Source organism: Mastigoproctus giganteus, chromosome 1 (genome assembly GCF_048544385.1).
Source record: "Mastigoproctus giganteus isolate SK-2022 chromosome 1, ASM4854438v1, whole genome shotgun sequence".
NCBI classification, from domain to species: domain Eukaryota; kingdom Metazoa; phylum Arthropoda; class Arachnida; order Uropygi; family Thelyphonidae; genus Mastigoproctus; species Mastigoproctus giganteus.
Genome location: NC_143575.1, coordinates 259,164,574 through 259,189,531, shown reverse-complemented (window position 1 = coordinate 259,189,531; position 24,958 = coordinate 259,164,574). Strand labels below are relative to the sequence as shown.

Genomic DNA, 24,958 nt, shown 5'->3' with positions numbered 1-24,958 from the left:
ACCCCGTGGGCAGCGAACCTCATCGGTAACCCTTACTTGATGGCTGCAAAAATTTCTTAACTCTGCATCCCCTGGGCAGCCTGCGCATATATCATCTCACTTGTTGATCCCTTCTACGTGGTCCTTATACTGCAGACTGGGCCAGGAACTGACCAACACAATCAGTCACCTCCAGCAACTCATGGACTTGCTCCCAAATCAAAAAATTCTGACAGGAGTAGATGTAAATTGTCGCATGGCCTTATGGCGTAGTGCAATGCAGGATCGACGGGGAACCCACAACGGGCAAATCCTGGAAGACTTCCTTGTTGGCTCAAGCTCTGACCACTGAGTAATCACTTATACAATCTCAAGAACCTTAACACCGACCCTGATTCCCAGGCAGCTGCAACATAGATTTGCAATCAAAAAAGCAAACTAGTAGCTGTTCGCACAACAGCTACAGGCAGTTAAAACCAATCACCAACTAGGAACAGAAGCAGAACTAAACCCAGACTATAAGGAAAGAAAAGTAATAGAACTGATTTCCAGAGCTGCCCAGACAGCAATCAAAAAGAAGAACTCCAACCTTGGTGCAGTGCACTGGTGGAACCACAAAATTCAGATTCTCCGGACAGTCAAGGCAAAGCAAAGAAAGGAGTTCCAAAGTGCACGTAGGACCTGGCCAGAAAATGAGGTTGTCTTAAGACAGAGATACAAAGAAGTCAGGAACCAATATACAGAAAAAAACATGCAAAAGTAAAAAGAGTGCCTGGGAGCGACTAGTGTCAGGCCCAGGAAATGAAGACCCATGGGGTATAGTTTACCGAGTGGTCACAAACAGACTCCTCAAAGGAAAAATCCTAATCACAACTAAAACCCCACAAGGATTGCTCATAACAGCGTGGGAACAATCCATCAATAATATTCCAGACAACATATTCAAAGAGGCAGTTGCCCTGAGTACTGAAAAACAGCATAGAACATGACAACTAAATGACAGCTACCAGACAAATGCTGTGGAGAGCCCCTTCACTTTAGAAGAGCTACAAAATGCAGCAGCACAAATCAGACCTAACAAGTGCCCAGGCAAAGATATGCTGGAGCCAGAGATCATTAAGCAGGTGGTGGATCTAGCTCCTAAGCTCCTCCTACAGTTATATAACAAATGCCTGGGAAAAGGTTACTTTCCAAAGAACTGGAGAAGAGACATAGCGAAATTAATCCTGAAGAACCCGACTAAAGGCCCACAGCTGCCAAATTCTTACCGACCGATTGTCCTGCTGACGGTATTAAGAAAATTACTGGAATGACTGCTATATACCTGGATCCAGCACTACTACTCTGCTGCCAAATTGGAATCAGCCAGCCAGTACGGCTTTAAACCTGGTTTATCAACTGTGGATGCCATGAGGCACCTACTGACTGCTGTGGAACAGTGCCAGAAAAAATATTTCTTGGCTATTGCTTTGACTTTGCCAGGGTGTTCGACTCCCTTGTGGTCGGGCGTCCTAGGCAGACATAGATAAGCAAAATTTCTGGCCAATTCGTATAGTGTAATAAAAACATATCTGCCACAGAGAGCCATTCAGGTTGTAACCCCATACCACAGAACAGTTCACAGAGGATGTCAGTGGGTCGGTTCTTGGCCCACTGTTTTGGAATGTGGTATTCAACGAGTACCTGCACATTGACTTGGGACAGGTCCATTCTCAGGCATTCGTCAATGACCTGATTCTGACTGTGATGACTGACTCTTGTGCCCAATTAGAAGACCAAGCAAACACTGCCCTGGACATACTTCAAAGGTGAATGGAGGAAAACTTTGTGTATCTCATCAAAAAAGACAACTTCCATCCTTCTGAAAGGATGCCCTCAGTGAAAGGAGGCCCCCTCAGATAAAAATAAATGGAATCACCATCAAATTCTCCACCGAAATGAAATACCTCAGCGTAGTGTTCAATACCAAACTATCATTTAAACCTCACCTCACCCAAACAAGGATCAAAATAAGAAAACATTCTGGTATGGTCGCAAGGGTCACCTGCCACAAATGGGGCCTTAAAAGGAGAGTACTCTCTCTACATTATAAAACCACATTCAATCCAATGTTCACCTATGTGGCAGCAATTTGGTATCATAAAACCACCATGGCTGCAAATAAGAGGATACTAGATTCAACCCACCAGACAATTCTTCTCACAGTGACCTGAGCTGGCAACACAGTAAGCATGGAAGCTCTCCAAGTAATTGCTGGGACCTTACTCCTGGACCTGGAAATTGATAGGTAGGGTCTACTGTATTACTACTCGAAAGGAATTCAAACGACATTGCGTGGATTCACTACCGAGCCGACAAATGGCAGGACGGTAGAAAATTGAGAGTGCAAAAACACCTTCAGCTGGAATGATAAAACAGATGGGCGGCTCGACCAAAGGCAAGGTCATGTGAAAATTTGTGCCATATATAGAAAAAAAATTACCCAACATTACCAACTTGGTTCCAACTGGGACTGGCACCTATCTTCCTCCTAACAGGTCATGGCACTTTCAAAGGGAAACTTGCTGCACTAGGAATTATCGATGATCTTCTGTGCACTTGTGGGGTGGTCGAGAGCTGGTTCCGTGTCATGCATCAGTGCCCACATATGAAGACCTGCGTGGAATGCTTATAACCAGATTGATCATCTCGTAAAATCAGGAGCAATACCTCCTAGATTCCTACGAGGAATGCAAAGCATTCACAAAATATGTTCAAGACATTTTCTCAAGAAGAAAAGCTGAGAATGCAGCACTGAACCACCAAAGAAATGTAGCGGAGCAGTGCCCTCAAAACAACTGAGTGAAAGTGACACCACAGACAAGACAACTTTCCCAGCAGCTGCACTGTTGATGAAAGGGACTATCACGCATGCCAATGATACAAGGATGGGACTCACTAGTCTCATAGCCGACCGGGCTAGCCGGGTGGGTAAAGTGCCTGCCTGGCAAACCCAAAGGTTGCGGGTTTGAATCCCGCCTCGGGCTTGGATCAGATCAGAAAATGCAAAAACCTTGGGAGGTGCATTATGACCACAGAAGCCAATGCACCAACAACAAAAAAAAAAACTAGTCTCATGAAAGACTCCATCATTGGACACTACTATCCTGGACCTGACACCACCAATAAGGACCATACCTGCAGCCTTGCTGAACTGTCTCCACCCCCTTGCCAGGGATGTGGAGACACCCCTGGCAAGGGGGTGGAGACAGTTCTCTGACCCCTTGCCATTCCCCCTTTTCCCGCTAACCACTGCAGGGTCACCTCACCTTTCGACCTCTTACTTCTACTTTTCCCCCTAGCCTTCAGTTCCCCTCCTGTCAACTTACACCGTGTATGACCCACACATCAAAATCAAATGCTCGACCTTTTGGCACTATTCATCAGCATGCAATCCTCAGTTTTTTTTTTTTTTTTTTTAATCTCAGGAATTAGGTGGCAGGACCTGCCAGAGTAAAATCTAAAACTGGTGTACCTGGTCAACCTCCATTAATACAAGAAGAAAGTGTTGGGCCCCATTATGGGCCCAGTGGCTAATAGGCCAGAAGACCAACGGTACACGACATTACACACCACAAAATCCACACACTTAAATCTCTGGCCTTTACCGCATACTGTATCACATGACAATGAAAACTACACAGAGATGGGGGAACTCCTTGGTGCCGTTTGACCATAAACACACTTTCAATTTACTGAATGGTGGAATACAATGTCCTATCATCAGAAAAACTATGTGGACAGGATTTCTGGTCAATGCAAGAATGTCATTAATACAAGAAGAAAGGAATGGGAGAAAGAACTGAATGTTGGGCAACACCTGCATTAGTTGAGGTTAGAAGACAGAGAGCCATCTACCATCACCCACAGTGAGCAGTCAGAGAGAAAAGTGGATATCCAATTATAAAAAAACAGTTGGCAAACCATAAGATGAAAGCTTATTGAGAAGACCTTTATGCTAAACATGATCAAAAGCCTTTGAAATAGCAGCAATTTCAAACTTTTCCACTGAATTTGCTATTTCAAACTTTTCCATTGAATTTGTCCATACATGGGTAACATAAGCCAGAATATCACCAATGGATCTATACTGACAGAATCCATACTGGCGATCGTTGATCAGACGGAAGGTTTCTAGGTAGTTTAAGAGTTGGCGTTTAATTGATTTCTCCATTACTTCAAAAAGAGTAGAAGTAAGTGTAATGGGACCATAACTGGAAGGGCAGGATTTGTCACCCTTTTAAGGAAGTGGCTGAATACAAGGAAATTTCCAAGCAGAAAGGAAACCGCCTCTGGAATAAGAAAGTAAAAAAAGGAACACAGTACAGGACCCGGAGCTCTCTTAGCAACAAGGTTGTTCAAAATCCTTGTGCATCCTTTTGACAGAAGACCACAAGGAGGCACCGAATGAAGTGTACTGAGAATGATGGGAGGTGGTTTACCAAGATCAATACATGAGTTGGAAGAAAAGTAGGAATGCAGCAGGTCAGCTTTATCTTTGGCTGAAGTGGCAACAGAACCATCTGATTTTCAGATGGGCAAAAGCCGCAGCCAACAGCTTTGGCAAGAGACCTGAATGCTCGACTACCATTTTGACATGAAGCAAATTTTCTACTCTTAGCCTGTTCGAAATCTAGTTTGAACTGATTAATAACTCCTTCACTATTTATGAAATGTATTAAAAATAAAACTCCTTCATATTTCATTAAGTTTTTTTAAGTCATACAACAGAAAAGAAAGAACACTTACTTCAACATGCTGAATTTGAAGCCCTGCCTGTTGTAGTAATTCTATAACTTCTTTACTAAGATGACCCTGTTGGCTTAGAAGTTCTGTGGCATCTTGAGTTTCTAAAAAATCCAAAGTATTTTTAATTATGAATTATTGCATATACTAACGGCAATAAATTATACACTTGAATCACCATATTATGCACAGAAACCAAAACACCGAACCTTGCTTCAATAAGAGACTGAGCAATTATATGCAGTAAATACAGCCTGTACACATCACAATCGAATTCTGATAACTGGAAATTGCTAGGACAGATGTTATTCCAATTTTTGTTGCATGTAGCTGCCAGTTGTGGTTAAAAGTAAAGGATTACATGACCACATATGCACATCTACCTACTTTCAAAAAGCTGGTGATTAGGTATTTGTAGGTAGGAGGAAAACAGGAAATTTTTCAGAAAATAACAGCAGGCTTACTGTACTAGGAATTAAGTTTCACTGACAAAATAAACATTACATTGAAATACAGCCACAGGATTGTTTACCAGTACAGTATGCTTTTAAACATTAGCTTCGCTAATATTTTTTTCCACCTGTGGGTTTCTGTTTGGATTGTCTGTTAGACATCAGTTGATTACAACTGCTTCAAGAAAGATACTACAGCTGAGCAGACTTCAGAATTGACTCAAGATTTCTCTTCAGAAATCTTGAGTCAACTGCTGTTCAGATTTGGCTGCCAAGAGCATTTCCAAAACTAGTATGCTGACAACACATTACTAGGAGGAATTTTTAAAATGGCAAGAACAACTTGCAATAAATTTTTATATTTCATGCTTCCTTGAGCATCTGTTAGTTTCTTAACAAAGGACCACTGTACATCAATTATTTTTCTTTCATAAGTGTTTTGTAGGTTCTCCCATTATAACTGACATAACTGATATGCAAAATAATGGAAACTTTTGAGTACTGTAAATTTTTTTTTTTTGCAAAACTGATTTGTTTCAATCTGGTTCAAAAAACTTGTTCCCTGAATAATGTTGCTGGATGATAAACAGGCTCTCCAAATACAATTATATTTAAGTTAAAATCAAATAACATTAATTTAATAATTAAAAAAAGTTAAATAATAACTTAATTCTCATAATCCAATTAGATGCTTGGAATGACATGAAGGTAAAAACACTGCAAGGGGCCTAGAAAAGTTATGTCCACAGTTGCTTGATGACATCGAAGGATTTGAAAATCCTGTTCCGAATGTAACTAATAACATTGTACAGATGGCAAGGCAATTAGAACAGGAAGTTGAGCCAGATGTAGCAGATTATTGAATATGAACCCCAGAGCACATAGGCCTTTTTGCTTATATCCGAACTGTTTTTGGCCAACGCAAGTACAGCATAGTCGTGAAACTACACAAAAATTTCATCTTTATAGCCAGAGGTGGGCAGCATCTCAGGTTTGCCCACAGCTGTAAATCTCACCGCATCATCCAGCGCACCTGCCAAAATTTCAGCTACAGGACCCTAAACATTTGGATTAGCTGCCTCCATGACTTGCAAGGAGCTTCCACCAGTAAAGCGGCCCTCATGCCCAAACTAAGGAGTTTAGTTCCCACCTCCATTTATTCCAATGTGATCCAGACCTTGTGCTCCCAGGCAGTCAGGGAATCTGAGCATTATCGTACCCGACAACAGTGTAAATTTACAAATTTAGTTTGTGAGTCCTATAACTACCGTTACCAAAAAGAACAGCTGCAACAGACTGCACACAGTTTGTACTGAATTTAAGCGACAAGCACTTGTGTGTAGAACAATTGGATTTACTTACCCTGGGAATGAAGTTTGCCATTCTTCCCCTATCACTGAGATTGTGTTGAAGCATATACTGACATACATTGCTGAATGCTGATGGGATTCTTCGTCTTGCTCAGATTAAGAACCTGAGGGGAAATAGATTCAAATTGAGGAAAGACAGTTGTAGAATAGATGTGTGGAAATTAGCCTTTAGCCAGCGGGTGATTGATTGGTGGAACAGACTTCCATCTTTTGTTGTGAAAGTTGATAGCCTAAATAAATTTAAGGCTGAGTTGGAGAGGCATTTGGAATGAAAGGAGAGGTGAAATGGGAGGTGCTTTTTTTTTTTTTTTTTTGGCTGATGCTGCATAAGCTTGCTTTCTTGCATTGTTTTTCTTTTTTCTAAGTTGTTGGTGCATCGGCTTCTGTGGCCATAATGCACCTCTCTGATCCAAGCCAGCCTGAGGTGGGATTTGAACCCACGACCTTTGGGTTGCCAGGCAGTCACTTTACTCACCTGGCTAGTCTGGTCAGCTTCTTGCATTGTATACCTCTGTTAATTAGCATTAGCATAGGCATCAGATGCAAGAAAGCAAGCTTATGCAGCAACAGCCAAAAAAAAACTCCTATTTCACCCCTACATTTGTTCCAACTGCCTGTCCAGCTCAGTCTTAAATTTATTTAGGCTTTCAACATCCACAACAAAAGATGGAAGTCTGTTCCACCAATCAACCATCCACTGGCTAAAGGCAAACTTCAGCACATCCATTCTATAACTGTCTTTCCTCAATTTGAATCTATGCACTGTCAGGTTCTAAATCTGAGCAAGAGGAAGGATGCCATCAGCAATCAGCTTGCTCAACCCATTCAAGGCCTTATACACCTCAATCAGATCACCTCACAGATGCCTACTCTCCAGGTGCTGCAATTTGCAGAATGCAAGCCTTTCCTGGTAAGAGCACCCCTATGTTCTCCTCACCAATCTTGTTGCCCTTCTTTGTTATAGCAACTCTACATCCTTCCAAAAATGAGGCCTCCAGACCCGTACACAGTACTCTAGGTGTGGTCAGACCATTGCCTTATACAACAGGATAATCACTTTCCTGTCCCTGCTAGCAAAATTCCTATATATCATTGACAACACTCCATGACCTGCAATGGCAGACTGCATATTTGACTGTACAATTCCCCACCCCCACCAGGTAATTTTCACTTTCCACTTCCTTGAGTGTAGTACCACATAGTTGGTACGTTTCTCTTGGTTTATGCTACCCATATGAGGTACTTTGCATTTGTCAATATTAAACTTCAGTTGCCACTTTTCAGCCCATTTGCCCAACTTATCTAGATGCAGTTGAAGTAGCATACTGTCTTTGCTGTCATTAACAACCCTGCCAACCTTTGTATCACTGCAAACTTGGACATTAATCCTGATATACCTTCATCAATATCATTGATGAATACACAAAACAACAATAGGCCCAGCACCGAACTTTGGGGAACTCCACTAATAACATTGGTCCACGAAGAGCAGTGTCCATTGATTACCACTTTCTGTCGTCTCCCACTCAATCATCCCTTTATCCATTGTAGCAACTTACCCTTAATGCCATACCTCTCCAATTTGTAAAGCAGTCTTCCATGTAAATTTTCTGTTTATACTCCGGGAATACCAAACGGTCAGAGGAGTTTACAAGATACACAGAATACAAGAAACAGAACCGTATTCAGCAGTCATGGGCTTGAACCCCGGTCACTCAAGGCACGTGTACTTATGCACCCGCGCGCCTGACCACTAGGCTACGGCGGCCTTGCATGTGCAACAGTACCAAAAGCTTTCCAGAAATTCAAGTATATGACATCAAAATTATTTTTGACATTCAGTTCCTTTGTGACCACAAAGTATCCAATCAAACTGGTCAGACAAGACCTCCCTTTAACAAAGCCATGTTGTGTCTTAACTATTGCTGCAGTCTTGTTTAGTTGATCCTGCAATGCTTATTTAACAAATGACTCCATTATTTTCCCTGGACCATAAGTTAAACTAACAGGTCTATAGTTACTTGTGTCATCTTTAAAACCCCTATGTGAATTGGTGATACATTTGCACACCTCCAGTCCCTGGGTCCTCCCCTGAGTCCAAGGAAGCTGTCATAATTATGGCTAAGAGTTTGCTTACTTCCTTTGCTTCCTCCTTTAATATAACTGGATAGATCCAGTCCACCCCAAGTGCCTTCCTTATGGTTAACTTCAACAATTTATCATCCACTTTGCTGTCAGTTTTTACAAAATCACTTAGCTCGCTGTTTGATAAACTTTTGGCATTCCTCTCATTGAATAACTCCTCATGTGTGAATGTAGATGCAAAATACTCATTCAGTTTATTAGATATCTGAGCATGATCATCAAGAGTCAATCCATCTACGTTAAGTGGTACAATCTGATTCATCGCTTTCCTTGTAGAGCTTACATAAGTAAAGAACTCTCTGCATCCTTTGCCAAAGATTTCTCGTAATCTGCTTTCGACTGCATAACCTCCTTTGTAACTTGATTGCAGACAGCTTATATTTGCCATAGGCTTCTGTGTCACCTGATAATTTATATGCATCCCATACATATTTCTTCTCGGCCACGAGCCTCATTAATTCATCTGGCATTCATTTAAGCCTGAACCTTGAGCATCATTTCCTAATTGGAATGAAAAGCCTAGTAGCCTCCAAGATTAAGTCCCCAAAGGCTTCCCACTTAGAACTCAATGTTGGTAACATCATCAGTTGATCCCACTGTACAAAATTTAAAAACTGTCTGAGACCCCTGTATTCACCTTTACAAAAGTGAAAGCCCTTCCTTTTAGCCTTGATGGTAGTTACATCTTTAAGTAATTCCCATATGAGTGCATTGTGATCACTGTCACCTAGTCATTCCTTTATCTGCAAATTCTTAATGCATGAATAATCACTGTTAGCATTAGCATGTTAATAATCAGATCAAGAGTATTACTCCCTCTGGTTGCCTCTCGAATATGCTGCTGTAGAAAAAAGTCATCCAATAAATCCAAAAAAGTCTTGCTAGTGTGTGAGTGACCAACCCACAAATTCCAGTCGATATCTGGAAAGTTAAAATCTCCCATTATCAGACATTCTGATTTACTGGCCCACTATTTCTCTGCACAATTGCTCATTATACTCATCAGATTCATTAGGCCTAAAACACACGCCTACTGTCATTTTTCCTTTCCCAGTGCTTATATCACACCAAAGACTCAACACTGCATTGTTCACCAACATGAATTGGATGCACTCCTTAGATTTTATGTGTTTCTTAACTAACAGCATAACCCCTCCTCCCTTCCCATCCTATCTATCCTTTCTGTACACATTGTACTCCCCAAATTCCAATTCTGCACTGCTTATATCTGTGTAGTAGTAGTAGTGGCATGTGATGCAAGAAAGCAAATGTATGAGCTTATGCAGCATCAGCCAAAAAAAAAAAAAAAAAAAACCACACCATTCCCTCCAAATGCCTGTCCAGTTCCTCCTTAAATTTATTCAACCTATCAACTTCCACAACGACAGATGGAAGTTTGTTCCGGCAATTAACCACCCGCTGGCTAAAGGAAAATTTCCGCACATCTATTCTACATCTGTCCTTTCTTAATTTGAATTTATGTCCCCTTAGGTTCGTAATCTGAACAAGTGGAAGGATCCGATCAGAATTCAGCTTGCTCAACCCATTCAAGGCCTTATATACCTCAATCAGATCACCGCGCAGGTGCCTAGTCTCCAGCCACTGCAATTTGCAGAACTTAAGCCTCTCTTCATTAAGATCCCTTCATTCCCCTTAAGCCTCTCTTCTTAAGATCCCTTCATTCCCCTCACCAATCTTGTTGCCCTTCTCTGTACACGCTCAAGTAAATCTACATCCTTCCTAAAATGAGGCCTCCAGACCTGTACGCAGTACTCAAGCCGTGGCCTGACCATTGCCTTATACAGAGGGATAATCACCTCCTTTTCCCTGCTAGCAAAATTCCTATATATCATTGACAAAACCCCATGACCTGCCCTGGCAGCCTGTCTGCATTGCTCAGAAAACTTCATATCTACCTGCACAATTACTCCCAGGTCTTTTTCATTTTCTACCACCTTAAGTGTAGTACCACACAGTTGGTACATTTTTCTGGGGTTACTTCTACCCATATGTAGTACTTTGCATTTGTCAAGGTTAAACTTCTGTTGCCACTTCTTAGCCCATCTGCCCAAATTATCTAGATCCTGTTTCAGTAGCACACTGCCATTACTCATTAACAACCCTGCCAACCTTTGTATCATTTGCAAACTTCGACATTAAGCCTGATATACCTTCATCAATATCATTGATAAATATACAAAACAACAGTGGACCTAACACCAAACCCTGTGGGACTCCACTAAGGGTTCGGTGTTAGGTCCACTGTTGTTTTGTATATTTATACAAAACAACAGTGACAGATATCAGAGACGTGTGACACCACGTCTCTGATATCTCAACAATATCCGCCTTTGATCTCTTGGCTAGCACTTCAAGCTCATCAAATTTATTAACTATACTCCTAGCATTGGTGTATATCCAAGTATACATGCACCTGTTTCTACTCTTAGTTACCTTAATACAGCCCATGTATTTATTTGTTTCACTATGACTCCCAACAGTCTTGGAAATCTCCTTTGTCTTGCCTTCCATGCTGCTGCTCATTCTATAGAAGCAGTGCAAGTATCACTTTTGCCTCTGCTTGCAGCGCCACCGTTAACCTTTTATTCTGTGTATCCTCTCCCAATGCTAATATAACGAAATGTGATTTGTCTGAAAAGCACGGCGATCTCACATCATGCTCACCCTGTCATCTCTAATCTCTGTCGACGCTAAATCTCTGCCCTCAACACATTGAAACAAGATGATTCCATTGTCGTCCTTCTGGCGGACAAGGGGTGCCGAACGGTTGTTTTTAGCTGCTCCGACTATGAAGCAAAAGCCCTATTACTCCTACGAGACACCTCAGTCTACCAACCCATGCTTGTCTCTCCTGTCAAGATTCTGGAGCAATGGGAGTCCAAGGCAAACAACTTCATCAACAGTTGGTTTGCATCGGGGAAAGTCACTGAATCCATGCATTGGCATCTACATGCCTCCAGCTGCCAGATTCCGCAGTTCTACGGTCTACCAAAGGTCTACAAGGAAGGAGTGCCCTTAAGACCCATCGTCTCCTGTTGTGGTTCCATGACCTATCAATTATTTAAGTTCGTTTCAAGTTTTCTCTTGCCACTAGTAGGCAAGACTGCCAACACCATTTCTAACAGTGGGGAATTCCTGTTCCGGATTCATACCCTATTCATCTTGGACAATCAAGTCATGGTCTCAATTGACGTGGTGTCTCTTTTCACTTCAATCCCAGTCGAACTGGCCATCATGTGTGCCAAGGAGTTTCTAGACGGGACCAAAACGTGAGCAACAGATCTTCTCTAACTTCCAAGGACATTTGCACTGCCATTAGTTTGTGCTTGACTGGTGGGGCCATCATGTTTGGTGACTCCATTTACCGACAGATACACAGTACAGCCATGAGTTCCCCAGTTAGTTCAGTTATGGCAAAAATCACAATGGAGGAGCTGGAGAGTTGCACATTTGTGGGTTTGCCAGATCCCATTGCCTTTTTGTGCCTTTACATGGATGATGTGTTTGTGGTCATTCCTTGGGGATCGAGCAACCGACCCCAAGGAATACCCTTGTCTGGCGCGAGGGCATGGGTCTGAAGACACCAGCCTATCGCAAGCCGATGTGTGCTGGCCAGTTCACTAATTACTGGCCAGCACACGCATGCAGCCATCTTCTCAGAACGGCACGAGCCCTACTCACCTGCGCCTGGACCCACTCTACTTCTGCCGAAAAGAGGTGCACTGAGATTACTAGGGTTAAGACATTTGGTGAGGTTTGGCTACCCCACCAGTGCCCTGGATAGGTGTGACCTGCAGGCCCACAACCACAGGACCACATGCAGAAATGATTCTGCCTCGACCACCTTTATCCAGTTCTACCTAAACTCATCCCAACAAATTTCTAGTCTTAAAGGCTCATGGGATAAAGTGAATATGCTAATATAATAGCATTAAAAGTGCACACAATATTTTCTGTCAAACAAGTAACCACAGTTCATCAATATAGAAGCATTCAAATTGCAATAATTGTGCACTATAGTACTGTGCTTTGGGTCTAACAGCACCAGGGATTTCCCCATCTCCACTTACTACAGTACTGTGAATCAAATATCTTCAAGGCTAATACAAATGCAATGGTTTCTTAAGCAAAATTTGATAAAATATGATGGTTATCTTTATGTGGCTGAAAAATGTCATATGGAATCAATTATTGATATGGAGAGACTAAGCATAATATAACAAAAATCAAAACATAAACATCTTCTTCGCACACTCAGTTAGAACAAATGTTAGATACTGCATTCTTTTCAGTTCCTGATTGGTATCATCCAGAGTCAATACAACAGAGATTTTTTATGCTGAGCTTTTCACAATATTTGTTATGTTTACTGTACATGTGTGAGTGCACTCTAAAAGCAGCATTTTATACCTGTAGCAAACAAATGTAAATTAAAAAAAAAGGGGGGGGGAAGGACAATGTTAATTTAATGTTCTGATTTTTTTTTTAAATCTGCATCCATGTGCATCCACATGCCAAAATGGAAAAGGATTGTTTTTTCTATTGAAGAAAAATTTTAAGTTACCAGTAAATATTAAAAAAGGTGCTAAAATGTCAACTTTAACTAGTCGTTTCTACTTGGTTACATACAACAAGGAGGCATTACTCTTGTTAACACGATGTTCCTTCAAGATTTACATGGTGCTATATGCAAGGACAACCACACTAAAAACATAACCTTCACTGCTTCCCTTTTCCAAAAAATATGTACATATTTGAATTTTGTCAAATCTTCTCATGCCATAGTACGAGGGAGGTATCAAAAAGTTCATACCCTTACCTAGCAGTAATAGCCCTAGAAAGGTGAAACTCCACAGGAACTTTAATCTTTGTCTATGTATTCTCCATGTATAGTAACATTTCTCCCATCTATGGATCAGTTGTTTAATGCCTTGATCATAGAAGTCAAGGCATTAAACTTGACTCTAAAAGTTTAATGCCTTGACTTTTAAACTTTACTGTACATGTGTGAGTGCAGTAAAGTTTACTGCACTCACACATATACAGTAAAGTGTGAGTGCAGTAAACTCACACTTTACTGTACATGTAATAGCCCTAGAAAGGTGAAACTCCACAGGAACTTTAATCCTTGTCTATGTATTCTTCACGTATAGTAACATTTACTATACATGGAGTATAACATTTACTATACATGGAGAATACATAGATAAAAGTCTATGTATTCTCCATGAATACATAGACAAAAGTCTATGTATTCGTGGAGAAAAGGAGAATACATAGAATTGTGGTTTTGGAGAATAGACAAAAGGAGAATACATAGAATTGTGGTTCTGGAGAATAGTCAAAAGAAGAATACATAGAATTGTCGTTTTGGGCAAAAAGGCCACACTTTTTGCCCAAAACCGCAATTCCACTTCATTGATGACTTCCTGAGATGAATCAAAGTGCCATCCACGCAATGGTTTCTTCATTTCTCAAAACAAGAAGTCTGATGGTGCTAGGTCGGGAGAATAGGGTGGGTGCTGTAATAGTTCAAAGCTGCACTGGACAACAAAGTTGGTGGTGGCAACAGCCATGTGAGCCGGTACAGTCTGACAGAAGTATGGAACCACAAGGTAGGTAATCTGTCAAGATTACCCCTTTTCTGTCATCATCAACATCACCTTCTTCGCAGATGGAGCGGCCTTTGCCTTTTTGGGAGGTGGGGAAGAAGTGTGCTTCCACTGCTTTGACATGTTTAGTCTCCGGATCATATCCGTACACCCAGCATTCGTCATTTGTCACCAACCGATCAAAAAAGTTCTCAACATCTGCATTACACAAATCCAACAGTTGTCGAGAACACCGCACTGTTTCTGCAAAGGCATCAGCAATCTTGGAACCCATCATGCACAGACCTTAGACACGTGCAGATGGTCATGTAAAATGCTGCAATGAAATGAATTGTCACACGTCTGTCACTCAGCACCAGCTGCTCAATCTATGCAACCGTCTCACTGTCTGTGGATGTTGATGGCCTTCCTTCTCTTGGCTCGTCAAAGGCACTTGTACGACCTCACTGGAACTCCAGCCCGTACACAGCTTTCATTTCTTCGTCACTTTCCTGAGCTTCCTTGCCCTGCAAATGCACGAACTTGATCAATGCTGGATATGCCACTTTGTCAACCATAGCATTCTTCCTCAGATTTCAGGCTCCACCTCTGGTGTACGACCACCTACGGGAATGAAATTTCGCATGTTAGCTACTGAATATGTAGACAACTTATATTAAAAATGGCATCTTTCTACTGATGTTTTATCTAGGTCAGGTTACGAATGTTTTGATACCCCCTTGTATATTTTTATAAATACAGTGGATTCCGGTTATTTGGGCCACCGGTTAATCGGGGCAGCCATTTATTTGGGGCAAATCTTAAAAAACAGAATCCAATCAAGAAAATAGCCAGGGTTTACTTCGCTTAACTGGGACAACATGCCATTTAATTGGGGCAGGAGACTGCAGCACTGGAGATTACCCTACCACGTGGTTCAGTCGTATTTCTGGAAGTCACAACCATAAAAAAATTAGCAGTCACCTGTTTATTGGGCTTTTCTGTTAGTGCACTCTATCATAAATGGATAGTAAACTCGATCTTATTGAATTTGCGATAATACCGACAGCTGGAATTCTGTGGATTATTATGGTGAAATGTGTTTACACTTCCACGGAATCTTCAATCATATAAAAAAAATTAATTTTCTGAATCTTCTCTTCATTCCTATTTTTAAAGCTTCGTAACTTGTAATTTGTTTGTGCCGTGTTCTTTGTTATTGATTGCTTATCTTTTTACTGTTTTAAATTTTAACCCCCACCCACAAATGTCAACTAGTTAGTATATACATATTACAGTACATATTAATTATTCCAATTATCACGTATGTTCTTCTGATTTTCACGTATCATTTAATTTTTTAATCGGTAAGGTAATAAAGGGTAAATTTGTGCTTAATACATCTTTACTTTTATAGCCTGTGGATAATATTCCTCCTATTTTCGCTAATTAGAATCGCTGTTTAATAAAATTAAAATTCAATTTACAAACGTGATCATAATGACCGACCAGCACTTACTACACGTCGTATAGTGAACGGTACTTTACTATGGTGACTCCATCGTAACGTGATTTGATTGTACAGTGAACCAATTGCAAAGCGGGGGTCCATTGTATTTTTAACTTTTTTTTTTTTACGTGAAACTTCAGATAATTGGGGCAGCCGCTTAACTGACCCAAAATGCACTAGTCCTAATATGATTATCTAGGCATATTTATTTCCCATCCACCTTGGATAATCAGGACCCTACCATAAATAAAAGGTTTTTTTTAGCTTCTCCTGATGATTCCACTAATTATTAAAATCCAGCAATTTTGCTGTAAAAGTATATTTGATTTTACAGTTAGGAAAGTTATTCCAATGCAGTTCTCATTTTATACAGGGAATGTCAAAAGTAGCTTCACAACTTTAAAAGTTTATAAATATGTTCATCACAGTCAGCATGTGCTAGAAGCAGTAAAAAAAAAAAAGTATAAAGTTGGAGTTTCAAGCTAATTTGTTACTGATTGCTAAAGTAGCTACCTGCAGTGCTGTTTAGGGTAAACAGAAACGGCAACAAATTCTAGTGCAGAAAGAGCACAATGCTCGATGTTTCAAAGGAGTAAAGTCGTTAGAGTCGGACTACAACTACAACAAAAAATCTCGGATGACAAGTGAAATTTTTGAAGAGTGGATTTTAAAATTCGATAGAAAGATGAAAGAAAACAAAAAAATCTCTTTGATTGTCGACAACTGCCCTGCCCACCTTCACTCAATAATTTCGAAACGTACAAGTGTGAAGCTTGTTTTCTTCCTTTCGAATGCCTTGTCTAAACTGCAGCCAATGGATCAAGGCATTATCAAGAATTTGAAAATGCACTACAGAAGGTGCATACTGAAAACAGAAACTAGCCAAGATTCTGTTAAAAATTTGCGGATGTGCATATCAGAGTTCCCTAGTGACTTCCCCCTTTGGGTGTCTGTTCCCATCTACTCTGCTGTTGCTGGTACAGTGTGGTTAAAAATTTGTTTTTGTGAAAAAAGGTGTGTTTATATATATTTAACAACATGAATATATATATATTTTTTTAAATACTTTATTGTACAGCGCATCAATAAAAGATGACTTTCCCCTTTGGGTGTTTGTTCCCATCTACTCTGCTGTTGATGGTAGAGTGTGGTTTAAAAATTTGTTTTTGTGAAAAAAGGCGTGTTTATGTATATTTAACAACATGAATATTTTGATTTTTTTTTAAAATACTTTATTGTACAGTGCATCAATAAAAGATTGAAAGTACAGCATATGAAGACAACAGAACGACAATTACAAGTAGCTATAAACAAAGTCATAAAATGGACAGAAAGATATGGATATAAAATTTCAGTAACAAAAGACCACATATACATTTCTGCAGAAATGTATATGTGGTCTTTTGTTACTGAAATATTTTTTCAGTAACAGTGTACTGAAACATGTTAGAAAAAGGAATCTGCACCCGGATCCAGAACTCAGGCTGAAAGGACAGATAATCCCAGTTAAAATAGTGTCCGTTTCTTAGGACATGTTTTTGACAAAAAAACTTACATTTTTAGAAAAAGTCTACAATGCAAGTTAAGTTTTTTTTTTTTTTTTTTTGATTTGGTAGTTGTTGGCGCATCGGCTTCTGTGGCCATATTGCACCTCCCAAGGTTTTTGCAGTACTTTGATCCAAGCCCGAGGCGGGAATCGAACCCGCGACCTGTGGGTTGCCGGGCAGGTACTTTACCCACTCGGCTAGCCCGGTCGGCGCAAGTTAAGTGAAAATTTTGTACAAGTTTTGATAACTCCACAGAGCAGATTCAATATACAAGTGAAAAATGCTTTTGTAGCTACCAGATATTCTGCATATTATAGTAAGATACTAGCAGGCCTACCATAAACAAGGAAATTGTTGAGGTACCATAAAAAATACAGTGGAGAGTGTTGTGGAAGCAGATGAATTCAAAATCCATAAAAGCTGCAGCTGGCACAAGCCATTACAGCCGATGACAAGAGCAGACATTGTGTGGATATGCTTACTAAGACACCAGAAGATAAACTGCTTAAACTTTTTGCGTTTAGTGCGACTGGACATTCTGCATCACTGGCAAGGCAAACACCCACAAAGTGAGTGTGTGGGGAATTGAAAATCCTGACACAGTTTTGAATATGCCTGAGATAGTCTCAAAATTAGTGTTTTTGCACTAAAAGTTAGAAAAGATAAATGGCCCATTCTTCACAAAAAGAATAATCACTAGTCTAGTGTACTGAAACATGTTGGAGAATTACCTGATTCTGCAAATTCCTCAAGATGATGATCCTGGCAACAGCATGCTCTTCCAACAAGATGGTGCACCCCCCCCCCCCGCCACTATCATTTCCATAAAAATCTCTGAGACTTTTTGGATCTACAATTTCCGGGTAAAATGTAGGGGTGTAGGCTCAATTCTGCAGCCAGCTCACTCACCAGACCCACACCACTGGACATTGTGCAGGGTTATGTCAAAGGCCAACATGTGAGTCCAATGGATCACCCACCACCAGATATCTTTTTGCAGGGTTAAATTAAGGACAAGACACACCCAATGTGTGTTCCAAAACCCAAAATAGTTTTAGAAAAGAATCCCCAAATTAATGTTTTATGCTGCAAGTTGCAGAAAGGTTATAGTCCATTCTTCTTCACAGAAAGAACAATCACCAGTCCTATGTATGTATCGTACCAAGACAAGCCAGAAAATTACCTAATCCTGCAAATTTCTCAGGATGATTCTGACAACTATGTGTTCTTTCAACAAGATGGTACATCCTCCACCCAACCTCCATAAGTATGCTCAAGGCTGCCTGGATCTCCACTTTCCAGGTTGATAGGGTGTGGGTCAAATTCTGTGGCCACTTGTTCACCAGGCCTCATTGGTAGTCCAACCACTGGTGTAACACCAGTGGTCAGCCTACCAATAGTGTGTTTATGTTAAGAGACCAGACACATAAACATCCCTTCCCCCACCACAACTAATGTGAACAACTTGAAGAGAAGGATTACTGCAATGATTGATACAGTTACATCATCTATATTAATTACAAAGCACCTGGAAAGAAGTTGATTATTGCTGGGATATGTTGCATTAATGGAAATCATATTGCAAAGTAACTGTAACTTTGGGTTTGTACTAAATTTTTCTCAAGACAATATTTCTTTTATGTATAGAAAGTAATATGACACCAAATGTGTGAAGCTATTTTTGACAGATATAGATTTTTTTTAACTTATAAAACACACACAAGGAAAATTCTGTGGGTAAATGATGTCTTTAATAAATACTTACGTATTTCAAGTATTTGGCCTTCTTGAAGCTCTTCAATAGGAACACTTATTTCTTGAATACTTAATGTGGTATTTGGATCTAATCCTATAATTTCTTGCTGTTGTGGTGGTAATGGTTGTGGATCTTCTTTGGTATCTGTTGTTAACTCTGGTTCTTTTGTTTCAACAGTCTCAATCAGTGAACCTGAGGGATTTTCTGAGTCATCCTGAGCAGCATGACCAATCCATTCATTTAGTTCTAGAACTTGTGAAGAAGCTAAACATAACATAAAAATGTAATATTGTCCATCTTTTTCTACTAGTACATTATATAATAAATTAATTTGAAAGTGCATCTAATATACAGTATGTGGTTTTATATGCTATGCAAAAATAAGTTCAAATGACTTTTTTTTCCATTACTTCTTCCAATGATGAGAAAAACACATCTGAAAATCAAACAGATTAGTAATTTAAAATCAAGAATTGCTGAAAACAGTTACAGGAAGAATAGTTAAAATTACTGAAATTGGCAGCTGCCAGGTATCTGGTTACATATTTTTGAACACTGCACAAGTACCATTTGAGAACTTCTGATGGTAATATGACTGCAATTTATACTGGTGGATGTCAGTATTGGGGTATTTGTAATACAATGAGCTTCCAGTTCACAAACTCATATTTTGATCTTATGAACTTTTCTGCAACTTCATAAATTATCCCCTTTTGAAAGTAAAATGGGTAAGAATGAAATATTTTCCACAGTTAAATACTGGATTTAACACACACTATATGTATATGAAGTTAAATATAGCACACTATTTCAAGTATACTTTTAGTGAAATATACTATCAAAGCATATGTGATAAAAGTGCAAATTATCAAGAGTATCTACTTAAAATTATTTTAGTTTAGAAAATAGTTTAATTAATTTTTGATGAGAAAACTTTGATTCTTTCAAAATTCATTTTGCATTTTCAGTGGTAATTTTATTGCAGCTGTATAAGGTGCAAAGATGGTTCACTAGGCTAGTCACAATGCAATTTGACTTTGTAGATGAGAGCTGGGGTAACAATTTTCAGCTATAAAAGTGGTATTTTTCTTATTTTTTTTTTCTATTTAAATCATAAAGTAATTAGCATTCTCTATACACAGCTACAAAGCTGTGTGCTAAAACTGCAATGCTACAGTAATTTTTTTTTTTCTTAAGCAAAAACATACTTGTGTATTTGTATGCTTCATTCACTCATAAATACAGCTCATCAAATACACCCAAACCCAGCTGTCATGCATTTTTGGTATAATGAGGAGATCCCATTATATGGTTTATGATTTTAGCTCTACACATTACTTTTCTTGTATGGTTTTTGTAAATTTCAAGTTACTGTACTATCATCTTCAGCCCATAAATGAAACAAGAACAAATATGCGACTTTGGGGGGGGGGGGACTTCAGCCTCTAATTTGTTGTTGTTTTCACCTGTTCAGTAGCAGCTGACTTTTGGAGATTTTATGGGTGAGCTGCCTCCATGCTGTCCGGTCTTCAACAGCTTCTTACAAGTCCTTCATGCTCATACCAGTGCTGCTCTTGATGGTGTCGAGCCAGCATGTTCTTTGCCGACCTCTTCTCCTTGTTCCATTGACCTTTCCTAGCATTACGAAATTCTTGAGCTTGTTCATAAAGAGTTCCGGTGAAAAATACTGGAGTAAGTCACCATGCCTTTTTCCAGTGGTGGCACTATTATATGGCTGTATAGGCTTTTACTACTAATTAAAACTAAAAAGTCTTTAAAATTCTATATCTTTTTTTTTTTTTTTTTTTTTTATATGAAAACCCAAAACACGAGATTTTATGGGTGAGCTGCCTCCATGCTGTCCGGTCTTCAACAGCTTCTTACAAGTCCTTCATGCTCATACCAGTGCTGCTCTTGATGGTGTCGAGCCAGCATGTTCTTTGCCGACCTCTTCTCCTTGTTCCATTGACCTTTCCTAGCATTACGAAATTCTTGAGCTTGTTCATAAAGAGTTCCGGTGAAAAATACTGGAGTAAGTCACCATGCCTTTTTCCAGTGGTGGCACTATTATATGGCTGTATAGGCTTTTACTACTAATTAAAACCAAAAAGTCTTTAAAATTCTATATCTTTTTTTTTTTTTTTTTTTTATATGAAAACCCAAAACACGAGAGAGTTTTTTTTTTTTTTTTTGTTAGTTATTGGTGCATTGGCTTCTGTGGCCACAATGCACCCCCCAAAGTTTTTGCATTTTAGTACTGTGGTACTAAAATGCAAAACTAAATGCAAAAGCACAGTACTAAGTACCTATATTACTTAGTACTGTGCTTGGGTTGGAGCTTGAGAAGATATTTGTTGACATTAGACTTCAACTTCTGTGGACTGTAATTTTCAGAAAATATATATGAAGGAAAGTTGTTCCAGAAAACGGCAGTTGAATGAATAAATGAGGAAGATGAAAAATTGGTTTTCTGAGTTTGAAGTAGGACCGTAAATGGACGTTGGCTGGTGGCTGCACGTGTTCGGACTGTTTTGAAAGAGAGAGCGAGAATTATAGAAGCCAATTCAGAAGAACAGTGCCCATGGAAGAATCTGTAGAAGAGGTATTCAGCAGAAACAGTACATCTATGAGACAGCGAGTGGAGAGACTCTGTTAGAGATGAGTCATTAATTAACCTAAATGCTTTCTCTGAATGGAATCTAAAAGTCTGAGAGAGGTTTTGGGGGCACTGCTCCAGATGTGGGAACAATATTCCATACTAGGGCGGATTTGCGATTTGTTCAGAGTGAACAGCTGTTTGGAAGAAAATTAATGGCAAGAGTGAAAGAGAAAACCAAGTTTTTTAGATGCAGAGGAAGCAATATTTGTAACGTAGTAGTAGTGGCATGTGATGCAAGAAAGCAAGTGTATGAGCTTATGCAGCATCAGCCAAAAAAAAAAAAAAAAAAAAAAAACCACACCTTTTCCTCCAAATGCCTGTCCAGTTCCTCCTTAAATTTATTTAACCAATCTACTTCCACAACAACAGATGGAAGTCTGTTCCAGCAATTAACCACCCGCTAGCTAAAGGAAAATTTCCACACATCTATTCTACGTCTGTCCTTTCTTAATTTGAATTTATGCCCCCTTAGGTTCATAATCTGAACAAGTGGAAGGATCCCATCAGAATTCAGCGTGCTCAACAATATTCACCTTATTCACCTCAATCAGATCACTGCACAGGTGCCTAGTCTCCAGCCACTGCAATTTGCAGAACTTAAGCCTCTCTTGGTAAGAGGATCCCTTCATTCCCCCTCACCAATCTTGTTGCCCTTCTCTGTACACGCTCAAGCAAATCTACATCCTTCCTAAAATGAGGCCTCCAGACCTGTATGCAGTACTCAAGGCGTGGCCTGACCATTGCCTTATACAGAGGGACAATCACCTCCTTTTCTCTGCTAGCAAAATTCCTATATATCATTGACAAAACTCCATGACCTGCCCTGGCAGCCTGTCTGCATTGCTCAGAAAACTTCATATCTGACTGCACAATTACTCCCAGGTCTTTTTCATTTTCTACCACCTTAAGTGTAGTAATACACAGTTGGTACGTTTCGGTGGGGTTACTTCTATCCATATGCAGTACATTGCATTTGTCAAGGTTAAACTTCAGTTGACACTTCTTAGCTCATCTGCCCAAATTATCTAGATCCTGTTGCAGTAGCACACTGCCATTACTATCATTAACAACCCTGCCAACCTTTGTATCATCTGCAAACTTCGACATTAAGCCTGATATACCTTCATCAATATCATTGATAAATATACAAAACAACAGTGGACCCAACCCCAAAACCCTGTGGGACTCTACTAATAACATTAGTCCACGAAGAGCAGCACCCATTGATTAACACCCTCTGCCTTCTCCTACTTAACCATCCTTTTATCCATTGTAGCAACTTACCCTTAATACCATTCTGCTCCAATTTGTACAAGCTCCAATGTGCTTGTGCCAAGAGAGATTAGAAGCCAGGGCAATCCCCAAAAGAGATATACAAACTTACCTAGAAATTGGAGTGTCACCAAAGATAAGCAAAGGAGCTGAAGAATCCTTTTTGAAAGATATAAGACAGGACTGAGTTTTAGAAGGATTGAAATCAACTAAGTGGTCTTTGCCCAGTGGAGAATTACCTGGAGATCAACATTTAAGGAATTGGTAGCAGATATTTGAGAAGTTGAAGCTGATTGAGCAGGGCAATGTTTCTCAAAATTGCAAAACTACAGATAGGATTTCCGGTCAATGGAAGAAGTTCATTAATATACAAGAGGAAAGGAGTGGGGGAAAGAACTGAACCTTGGGGGAGTTCAGTTCTTCAGGACATCAGCATTAGTGGAGAAGTTAGAAGACAGAAAGCCATTTACCATCACAATGAGTGAGCGATCAGAGAGAAAACTGGATAACCAATTACATAAAACAGTTTGCAAACCATAAGATGGAAGCTTGTTTAGAAGGCCTTCTTGCCAAACACGATCGAAAGCCTTTGAGATGTTGAGAGCAACTACTTATGTTTCACCAAACTTTTCGTTGGAATCTGTCCATAAATGGATAACATAAGCCAGAATATCATCAGTGGATCGACACTGATGGAATCCATACTTGCGATCCTTGATCATACAGCATGTTTCTAGGTAGTTTAAGAGTTTGCGGTTAATTGATTTCTCCATTACTTTAGAAAAAGAGTAGAAGTAATTGCAATGGGACGATAAATTGGATGGAAGGGATTTGTCACCCTTTTTAGGAACTGGCTGGATATGAGCAAATTTCCAAGCAGAAGGAAAAACACCTTTGGAATAAGAAAGTGAAAAAAGGAGGCAAATAACAGGAGTAAGTTCAGGAGCACAGGTTTTGATAATGTGGAGAAATACCATCAGGACCTGGAGCTTTCTTAGCATCAAGATTCGTCAAAATCCTTCTGACATCCTTTTGACGGAAGACCACAGGATGATGCATTGAACGGAGCGTGTTGGGAATGGTGGGAGGTGTTTTACCAAGATCATTAATACATGAGTTGGAAATAAAATGGGATGCTAGCAGGTCAGCTTTATTCTTGGCTAAAGTGACAAAAGAGCCATCTGGTTTTGAGAGAGGTGGGAGCAGAGATGGGCAAAAGTTGCGGCCAATAGCTTTGGCAAGAGACCAGAATGCTCGGCTACCATTAGAGCAAGAAGCAAGTTTTCTACTCTTAGCCTGTTCAAAATCTAGTTTAGACTGATTAATAACTGCTTCACAATTGTTGTGAGCTTTGGTGTAGGCAGAAAATGAAACTGAAGAATTTGAAACAAGTCAATTACGATATGCAACATTCTTCTCTTGAACAGCCTTAGCACATTTATTGGAAAACCAAGGTTTAGATAAAGGTCGAGATTTTAAAGTGGATTGTGAGATAAAGGATTCCAATTCTACAAGAATAATTTCGCTGACACGATTTGAGCAAACGCTGACATCTGAAGTTTTGAAACAGTAATCCGACCAAGAAAAAGAAGAAAAGAAACCTCGCAGTTCACCCCATTGTGCATTCTTGTAGTGACAAACAACATGAGGTTGGGAATAGCCATGAGATAAAGGCTCCATTGAAGAAGAGACAATCACCAAGATGTGATCTGAGTTGCCTAAAGGACCACTCACTTCGACCATGTACTTAGAAGGGTTGTTTGTGAGAAAAAGATCAAGCGTGTTGTTTGTATGGTTAGGATTGTCCGGTATTCTTGCAGGTGAACAATGAACAATCTGTGCAAGGTCATTAGTAATTGCAAAAGCCTCAG

The 24,958-nt window shown here is 39.8% G+C and overlaps 1 protein-coding gene across 4 annotated transcripts in view; it reads right to left on the bottom strand.

The window, feature by feature from the left end:
• The window catches only part of LOC150091832 (uncharacterized), a 256,523-nt gene that overhangs the window by 104,899 nt on the left and 126,666 nt on the right, over positions 1-24,958 (bottom strand). For all 4 annotated transcript variants that reach the window (XM_090377195.1, XM_090377203.1, XM_090377219.1 and 1 more), the window contains 2 exons: positions 19,166-19,420; positions 4,768-4,868 (listed from right to left, as the gene is read on the bottom strand). In XM_090377195.1, the coding sequence (XP_090233321.1) occupies positions 4,768-4,868; positions 19,166-19,420 (356 nt within the window). The remainder of the gene's footprint in view (positions 1-4,767; positions 4,869-19,165; positions 19,421-24,958) is intronic.